The 10,386-nt window shown below is 32.5% G+C and overlaps 1 protein-coding gene across 1 annotated transcript; it reads right to left on the bottom strand.

Annotated features, from left to right (window-relative positions):
• Positions 1-6,580: 6,580 nt before the first annotated feature.
• On the bottom strand, positions 6,581-9,695 carry LOC137808262 (probable receptor-like protein kinase At2g23200). The gene has a single exon (XM_068609290.1). It carries the CDS (start codon positions 9,463-9,465, stop codon positions 6,880-6,882), a length of 2,586 nt encoding a protein of 861 aa, XP_068465391.1. The 5' UTR covers positions 9,466-9,695; the 3' UTR covers positions 6,581-6,879.
• Positions 9,696-10,386: the final 691 nt, after the last annotated feature.

Below are 10,386 nucleotides of genomic sequence, written 5' to 3'. Positions count from 1 at the left end.
CTGCATCACATCTTTGTTCCGGAAATTCAACAGCTCTAACATTTATTGCATTAAATATTCTAGTTTTGTAATCACTGCATCTCTTATGTTCTTAACTTTGCTTAACTGCGATGCCAAATTGCAGAAGTGCTTTACTCTGGCATATAGTGCTTTAAGATTACAAACTTCAATAATGTGTGTTGATTACTGGAGTCCTTGTAAAGAATATTCTCATGAATCTCTCAACTCCGTGTAGATTGTCTACCTTTCACTTAATTGAAGAAATATATGTTCCAAGCGCGTGCAAGCTGATACGATCAACATATTACTAATCTATACTATAGTTATATTAAAACTGTCTAAAAGTTAGACACATGTTGGTAGTATTTTCTGTCAAATCTAAAATTGAGTTGCTTTTTCACTTGTCCTCTGACCCAGCTAAAGTAGATTGTTCTGATATAAAAAAGAGAAAAGAAAGAACGATTGTAGCCGCACTAAGCAATCGTTGGCTAATTATGTGGAGATAGATAAATTAAAAATTAACATTTCAACAGCTTCACCAAATAAACATTTGCCTTAACTTCGATTTTTTTTTTTAAGTATATAAGACGATTTAATGCTTAGTCAATTTGTTTGTTTGGATTGCACTGGGTGGGAAGGGAAGAGGAAAGACGAGAGAATTGAAAATGAGTGAGAATAAGTAAAAAATTTAGATTATGTTTGAATAATGTGATAGAAACAACAATATATAATTTGGGTGATATAATAAATTACACATTTGTTCAATTCAATACAATATTAACTAAGCTAAAATTTAAAATAACTTTTTTTTTTGTAGAGGTGATTTATTAGCTTTGTTAGAAAAGTTCAGTTTATTCTTAAGTGCAGTGGTGAGACTATAACTTTTGTTTATCTTGATGTTCCTATTTTTGTGGATGTTTCAGGGTAAAATAAGAATTACACATGCTTTTTGAAAAGGTAAAACTCTAGTTAATATTGTTATTGGTGAATTCTCTGTTGTAACTTCCATGTTTATAATTGTCTTGTTAGTTTGTTTAAACAAATTGATCAATGGGAAACTTTATTTAGACTGGAGATATTCTTAATTAAGGTTTTGTCAATATGGATTAGGCTAATATTTGTTTTCTAAGATGAAAGGTGGTCTAGATGTTACTAATTTTCAAGTTGAAAATAAGACTTATCTTCTCAAACTGGTATTTTGTTTACAGATAGAAACTTTGATATCTTCTTATGCAAGTCAGGATTTTGAAGAACAAATATTAAAATATCAGTATGCATTTTGTCATTGATTCTATTAAGAGTTACATTAGAATGTGATATAACATTTCTAATAAATTTATGTATAATGATATATTTGACTCCAAAAACACTATAATCCTATTTCTTATTTTATGAAATTTTTCACTTCTTATAATAAATAAAATTTATGAATTATTGAAAATTATAAATAAATTACAAATCTAAATTATTTAATGTCATATTTAAATAAAAATATGAAATAAATAAAATTATTAAATTATTTAAAATTCTAAATAAATATAAATTCTAACTTATTTAATACTCTATTTGAATAAAAATTCAAAATACATAAAAAAATTCTAAATAAATACAAATCTAAATTATTTAATGCACTATTTAAATAAAAATATAAAATAAATAAAAATCTTAAATTATTCAAAATATTAAATTATTCAAAATCTTAAATAAATATAATTTTTAAATTATTTAATTTTATATTTAAATAAAAATACTAAACAAATAAAATTTCTAAATTATTAAAAATACTAAATAAATACAAATCTAAATTATTTAATGTCTTACTTAAATAAAAATATAAAATAAATAAAATTCTTAAATTATTCAAAATCTTAAATAAATACATGTCTAAATTATTTAATGTCCTATTAATAAAAAATCTGAAAAATCAACCCATACTCAATTACGGGGGAGGAATAATCGATTATCTCATAAATTTTCAGCCATAATCAATTATCATGCGACCAATATCAATTATCCCCTTAAATTTTATACATAATTATTTATAATGTGTTCCAACATCGATTATATTTTCATAAAAAAACATATAATCGACTTTGTAGTGTTTGGGGCATGGAATAGTACTTTGGAACATAGGTTCATGTTGGTTGCGGTAAAAAAATTTCAAAGATAACTATGTAAAATATTAAGAAGTGAACTTTAAGTCTAACTGAAATGTCTTTGTGTCTAGTCGATATGTGATATCTATTATGGGTGGTCCGATAGCGGATTAATAGCGAGTGACCTGATAAGCCTAACAAACACTCGCTAAGAGACTCTAAAAGACTCTGATACCATATTAAGAAATGAACTTTAAACCTAAGTCAACCTTATAAAACGACATGTAAGGTGAATTTTATACCTACTTATATACTTTGAAATGTCCTTATCTTTATTCAATTCAATAATATCTCCAACATAAAACACTACACTCGTATGACTTTTTTTTAGAAATCTCCACATCTTGCAAAGATTGAGTTTTTAAGTTTCTCTACATTTCCACGACTTTAAATCAATACAAATCAACGGATGCAAGTAAGTAAGTGATCAACGCAAATTCAAGTGAACATTATTCACCAATATCTAAATATAGATTTAGAGATTTTAGGTAAAATAATATAAATGGGTCAAAGGCCCCACCCAATATCTTAGGACGGCATCCTATCTTTTATGCATCAATACTTCAAATGCATGTTTCTTCATTTTTACATTATTCAACAAGAATCACTTCATTGCAATATTACATTTAAGGTTTTAACAAAATTAGACTAAACTACGCAATTGGTTAATTGATATAAATTAAAATACAAATTAATTAATTTAATTAAAAACTAAGTAATTATTTTCTCAATTCAATTTTTAAAAAAATCAAACTGCTAAAAGAATATTTCAGTGCATTATTTAAATTATTAAATGGTTTTAAATTTATTATTTACATAATCATTCACTATCTATTTTTAACATTATCGTTTTTTAAGTGATTTTTCAACAATATTTTTTATCATAAAAATTGAATTTAAATTATAAAATGTGTGCATTGTTGTTTTCAAAATTATGAAAGCATTTTCAATATAGTAAATATATTATTAATATTTTTATTTTATTTTATTAAACATTAAGTCTTATTTAATTATAATATTAAATTTTGATTTATTTTATTGTTATTGTTTACATTTTATTGTCAAAAATTGATATTCATTCCTACAACAAAATAGATAGATCTAAAATAAAACAAAACTAAAAAAAGAAAATTTAAGTAAAAATACTGAAAAATGACAGTTCGTCAACCCCCGGTCCATCAGTGTGCTACCAATTTAAGGTTCTTTTCTTTCTGCACCTTAATAAATTTCTTCCTGCACCTATCATTTTCAAAGAAGACTATTTTATCCTTTTAAAAATGACTTCTGGATTGTTATTTCCAGAATATTTTCGTAATATATTTTCCAGAATATATTTTATTAATTCTGGATTTACCAATTCGAAAATAAAATAAAAGTGTCTCTGAATGATTTTTTGTCTTTCAGATTTTTTATTTTAGAAACACCCTTATGGAATTCTTATTCTGAAAATATTTTTCTCACAAAACTCTTATTCCGGAATCATCCAAAATCGTAAAAGCATATTTTCAGGAATAAAAATGTAAAATGTAAGGGTGCATTAAGAAACTTCCCCAATTTAAATTCATATAAATATAACTTAAACGGGTGAGTTCGATCTAATTCGCTTTTGACGGGTTAGCCATGGGTTGGGCTAAATAGGCCGAATTGACTATTTTGGGACTGTTTTTTCCTGCACCTCCATATCTTCTCCTGCCACCTCCATACACAACATGAAAATACATTTTTTTCTTTCTTGTGTCACCCACATAGAGTAGTTTCCGGATTATGTAATTCGGAAACTCATTTGAAAAAAAACTTATAGATTACATAATCCAGAAGTTAAATAAGACTTCCGGATTATGTAATCCGGAGAATAATCATGCATCTGAAAAATGGTTTCCAGATTATGTAATCCGGTAACTAATTACAAATTTAAAAAATGACTTCCGAATTACGTAATCTAGAATATTATAAAAGGGTGTTTTTGGAAATTTGAAAACTTACGGAGGTGAGAGAAGAAGGTATGGAGATGAAACAGTCCTGTTTTGGCACCCTTACACAACCTGATAGTTAAGCTTCTTCTGGAGGAACACTTAGCCCGCGTTCCCTTCCAATATGCCCACACTCGCACAACACAACTTCGAAGCCTTTTTTCCCCCTTGCTCGGCGTCGCCGGAGGGTTGATGGGAGGTCGAAAGCAAGATCGATATAACCTCCTTGAAAGCAAATGCAAGCGAGTAAGGCATGTTTTTTTTTTTGAAATTATATTTCAGAAATGTAACATTCATTCACGTTTTCAATATTTAAATTCCGAAGTATGGAAGAGGTGAATGATTTTTCCAAATTAAATTCTTAATGTATGTCAATGGAAATGAATTTCGATATTTAACTCTTTTTATTGTTATGAACTCTGTTTGTAATAGAGAGAGTACTATTGAACTGAAAACAGAACAAAAATTAGGATGTGTAAACAGCAAAATGGGTGCAAAACGACATGACCTAACTTTTATCCTTTTATTTGATTATTCATATTTAGCTCCTGTTTTAGGCCACTATTGGTGCCAGTTTCTGTGCTTCAGAGTTGCCTGAATTGTATATAACAGCTTTTTATAAGCAAATTTTAATAGATTTCCCTAATGTGAAATCATTGCCCAAGTGTGTGAATTTATATTTGTTCGCAGTTTGGCATTTTATTACCTGGAAATGTGTCCAAAATTTCAACAAGTCCATGTTGAGACGGATCCACAAAATTATTTGAGTGGATAAAAAATAATTTATAATATTTGTACAAAGAAAAATATTATAAGCTTTCGTAGAAACATAAATCACATGATCATAAAAGTTCAAAATATTTAAGTTTGCACAAATTGTAATGGTCTTTTACTCATTTTCATACTTTAAATATGTTGTATAAATTACTCATTGTGAATTCTATTAAAAGAATACCCCTCTCTTTCTATGTATTATACACGTATGACTGAAAAATTATTCAGCCATTAATTTTCCATACAATGACATATTTTCATTCTCCTCAAAGTTCACTTTAGAAAAACATTTTCAATAATTGTAATAGTTATCCAGAAAATCAAATACATGGTGATGAATTTTTGCCATTTTAGAAAGATCAATGAGTTCATTTAACTTTAAAGCTTGACCATTAGAATAAACATTTATTAAAAGAGTAAAGTAACTATCTAACCAAATTTTTAAATAGCTAATTTCGAACTAGATTGTAAATAACAGAGTGAAATAACCAAGTGTAACACCCATTGCATATGTTAGAAGCAAGCTGTTTAGTTTATGGGTTCCTCCTTCACACTCAGGTACATCTTCCTTAGTTCCCTCCGAAGCCGTGAAATATGCACACCGGTTTCCTTCTCTAAACTTTCGTGAACTTAAGGACCTTAAGTATAGTAAAGCATTCAAAATAATGGTATCTATGGCTTCCAAGGTTTGTAGGTTACAGCAAAGAAAATATTTGAATGCTTATTTTATTTGACTCAAACTAATTAAGGAATCCAGACCAGGATGGTGAAATTATGGACAGAACCATGATCCCATATTGAAATTAAGGAAGGCCTTCTCCTGGTCCTGGCGGCTCAGTGCTTTGGTTGGGCATTCTCAGATAGGAACTCTGTGATTGACAATGCCAAACTACCCTTTCTGATTGTACATTTAGTGATGGGGATATGGATACTTCCCATCTACTATTTTAATTGGTAATGCCATCCAATTAAAAGTTTCAGCTGGCTTTTCTGGATTTCAAACTCAATAAGAACCACCTTTTTTGCTTTACTTCAAATACTCTCTTTGTATGAATTGAGTGCAACAGTGATATCGGACACAGATTACCCTCTTTGGAATAAAAAGGAGTGTGACTTGATTTTTTAGAGGACAGGAAGAAATGACCATCGTTTCGATAGAGTTTTTCACGCATAAGACATGATCAACCACATGTTAGCTAATGGGAAGACACATCAAGTATTAGGTGATCATAGAGTCTTGGCCAAAGGGACTATCAACATACACACAACATCTAGGAATGTATAAATACGCCGTATTTAGTAGGAATTCTCCCCATAAATCTAACGTAGAAGTTAAGATCCAATATCACGTAATGCCTTGTTCAACAAGAACCAGTATCTCTAAAGGGAATTAGACATATCTGTGGGATCATCATCATTTTAGGAGGTCTCACTTTAAACGCTGTTACTTATAAAGTAACTTTTTTTTGGTAGAACAGCCATAATATCCATTATTTCAAACCCATACAGGAAATCCTTTTTAATACTAGAATTATCGTCAAGGGTTTCTTTTCACAAACAATTACCCAGTTTTTATTCACTTTAGCATAGGGAGATATGTTCACTAGCTGCTAGGCCATCAGGGCCACTCTCTTCTCCCTGTACAAGCTGATCTATATGCCATTGAAACCCGAAAAGGGATAATGAAAAACGAAAGTATGTATTTAATATAGCATGGTTAGCCGCAGTGTATGGTACATCCACTGGTGCAAACAAGTGTTGTATGAAATGGAACTATTACTCAATAATTTATTCCTAGCATAGGAATTGACAAATAATGAATGGTTTTAAGTTGCTTTCATAACGCTATTTAAATCACAATAGACTCACAACAAAAACTACAGAAACAAAAAGACGAAAGGTTGAAAAATCTATCTTAAAAGCAGCTACTCTACTAAAGACATTTGCGAATAGATGACTACCTTGAAGTGCTCAATAATCTATCTGGCATCATCAATCTTCAACTGGGAGAAAACGTAATCCACAGCACTATCGGATTCATCATGCCTCACAATGGTATCATCGGCTTCACTCAGTGTGGAGAGTGAAGGAAGGCGCCGAACATTGGGCAGTTGAAATGATGCAGAAACATTGCTAGAACTATCCTCATACGGCTCTCTCTGTATTGCATTTGCACCTCTCTGAAGCTGCACCGCATACTCCAAGTCCCACAACACATCACCCATGGTTGGCCTATCAGAACCATCTTCTTGCAAGCATTTTTCTATCGTCTCACTAAATTTTCTGAGTGAGTTTTGATCAATTTGATCCTTGATGGAAGGATCGATGATCTCTTGGAGTGTCCCCTTGTTTTTGCAAAGCAATCCCCATTCCGCCAAGTTTATCTGATCTCTTGGAAGAGATGGGTCAATCACTGCTCTTGCACACAACACTTCCAAAAGAACTACTCCAAATGAATACACATCAGATTTTTCTGTCAGCTGTTGAGACCTGAAATACTCAGGATCAAGATACCCAAAAGTGCCTTTAACACCAGTGCTGACATACGGTTGAGTATCAAGAGGACCTGACCTTGAAAGACCAAAATCAGCAACTTTAGCAACATGGTTCTCATCAAGCAATATGTTTGTGGACTTTACATCACGGTGAATGATTCCCCCAGCTGCTCCTTTATGAAGGTAATGAAGACCCCTGGCAGAATCAATGCAAATTTGAAGCCTCACCTTCCAGGACAAGGTTGGAAACTTTGTGTTATACAAATGGTCCCTTAGGGTTCCTTTTTCCATGTATTCATAGACCAGAATCATCTCGAACCTCTCATCACAATACCCAATTAAGGAAACCAGGTGCCTGTGGCGAATCTTGGACAAAACCATAATCTCTGTCTGAAATTCTGGAAGGCCTTGACCTGACCCTGGCTGGCTTCTTTTCACAGCCACTGTCATGCCATTCTTGAGGACTCCCTTGTAGACGTTGCCAAAACCACCCTTGCCAATCAGCTGACTTTCGTGGAAATTCTTTGTTGCAAGTTGAAGATCAATCAAGGGAATTTTGAGCCCTAGGTTTATGTTGGGAAGGGGAGACCCGTGACTGGTTATATCAGTCAATCTGCTGTGAGAACTTCCTCCAGCATTAACGGGGATTGGCAACCAGTCCGAATTCTCAACGGGCTTTTCCTTCCTCATTTTAAAACGCCAAAGAAATCCAAGTAGCACTACAACAATAGCCAAGACTAAACCACCGAGAACTGAACCCAGCAACAAAGGAAGACGATGATTGGAATCGGCTTCTTCCAAGTCAGGGGGGACAGAATTTGATGGTTCAATCACTTTCATTATTTCTAGCCCGTTTAAAAATGCACTTGGATTTAAAGCGGTTCTATTAGGTGTTAGGCTGACCTTAATATGTCCATTGTCATCAGAGTTCACCACGAAATCATAATAATAAGGGGCAGGCAACTCGTTAGACACGTTTCCGTCACTATTTACCTGCATGACAAGGGCGTCATAAATGGAAAGTTCGAAGTATGTAAGGCCACCTTGTGAACTCAAATAGTCACAGAAGTGAAGCCGAAGGAAATGATCTGTTTTGTTGTCCACCGGAAGAGCCCATGTTATGTTGAAAAGTCCAAAGTCTGTGGCATTGACAGAGAGGTTAGTTTCCTTAGCAGTTCCGTACACCTGAGTTGGCGCAGTATATCTAGCTGCGTTTGGACCATCGGAGTCATCATCTACATGGTACCCGATTTCACCATTGTAAGGGGAACGATTCTTGGCGTTTCCTGTATACATTAGATGAATATCATCTGGAATCCAGTTTCTCAATAAGAGATCTTTGGTATGTTGACCACCAACATTAAGCCTATGTTTGGTCTCCAACACCCGAGAGTACAAACCTCCGCTATAAGGAGTTGTACCCCCAATAGGTTTGAAAAACGACACCTTATCAGATATCAGATGGAGGGGTAGTACGAACAGTTCTATGGCATTCACAAACGCAAACGATGATTCCAGAGGTCTGAAAGTTACTCTGAAGGTGGGGGGACTGATTTCCATGAAAAATTCTTTAACTGAAGCCGAGTTGCTATTGGTATCATTTGTACCATTAAAATTTTGCAACAACCAGAAACCAGGAACTGAAACGTTGAACCTGGCCGAGGAAAGATTACTGGGGGAAGAGAAAGGGAAGAAATGGAGGCGTAGCAGGTAGGTGCCCTTTAAATCGATGTTGAACTTGTACCAAGATTCCCTTCGAAAAATCCTTGCTGTTTGGTAAAGAGGAGAAGGCACCGATGACTGATTCCTTTCGGTATTACTGCCGCTAAAACTGGCATCAAGTTTTGACTCAGCAGCGTAAACCTTGCCACTTTCGTTAACACTGTTGTCTGACCCACAACTGATAAAGTACTTATCTGGGACGTTGTAGCCGAGGGAGGGGAAGTGCAGTGATGAGAACTGAAGAAGGAAAAGAAGTGCTATACAGCGAGAGTGTTGAATTATGTGGAGCTTAGGAATCTCCATGGAAAGGGGGTGATCTGGGCTTAGCCTGGGGTATGATATTTGCATCTTTTTAGACTAAGATTATTAGTCTGTGGACTGAAATGAGAGGAAGACTTGAGCACTGGTCAAGGAGTCGGCGTTGATTTTTGTTCATATTTCCTCTTTCCCCTTTTATTTAATTCTGAAGTGGATTTATCAACTACCGCAACTATTAGAGCCGTGAAAAAGAAGATTGAAAGTTTTCATTACTTTTGTCTTTAACCAATTGCGGAAGCGCGCAGACATGGAGACTTGTTGTAATAAATAATTAAATGGCCAGCAAGTAGAGTACAAATATCTTTCCTGAAGAACAAAAATTTTCAGATGTTTTGTCCTGGTTTTCTTGGAAGGGAATACAACAGAAGTCAAAAATCCAAATGATTTTTCTTCTGTTAAAATTCCAAGAAGTTGTGGAGAGAGAAAAAGTACCACAACAATTTTCTTCAGTTAAAAAATTATTATTACAAAATGATTTTGGATTTGAATATGTGATGACTTGTATATAATGAGTTTAATGGGTTTTTTTATTATCATTTATTTTTTATTTATGCCACTCAATTTGGTTCATTCTTTTAAAATATGAGTCAGTGTAATTTTTTATGTAAAATTGTTAAATATCAATTCTGTTAATAAATTAATTAATGACATTGTGTTATTAATTGTTAATATGATACGAATAATCTGTTCAAAACTTTGACTAAAATTAAAAAATCATCATAAAATAATAGAACAAAAAATTATTATATATAAAATTCAATACACTTATTGTAGAGTAAAGTTACATGCTTGTACCAATTGGACGGCTTCATGTTTTGTTCAGCATTTTTAGAAAAATAATATTTTGTTAATTTTTTTTTTCATACAGGATAACATTTTTTTTAAATTGGAAGTGAATTTAGTTTGATCTATAAAATGTATTAAAAACAGTTTTTTAATATAAAAAAATAT

The sequence above is a fragment of the Phaseolus vulgaris genome, chromosome 3 (genome assembly GCF_000499845.2).
Source record: "Phaseolus vulgaris cultivar G19833 chromosome 3, P. vulgaris v2.0, whole genome shotgun sequence".
Classification (NCBI taxonomy): Eukaryota; Viridiplantae; Streptophyta; class Magnoliopsida; order Fabales; family Fabaceae; genus Phaseolus; species Phaseolus vulgaris.
Note: the sequence above shows the minus strand (reverse complement) of the source record. Positions and strands in the feature narration are given on the sequence as shown.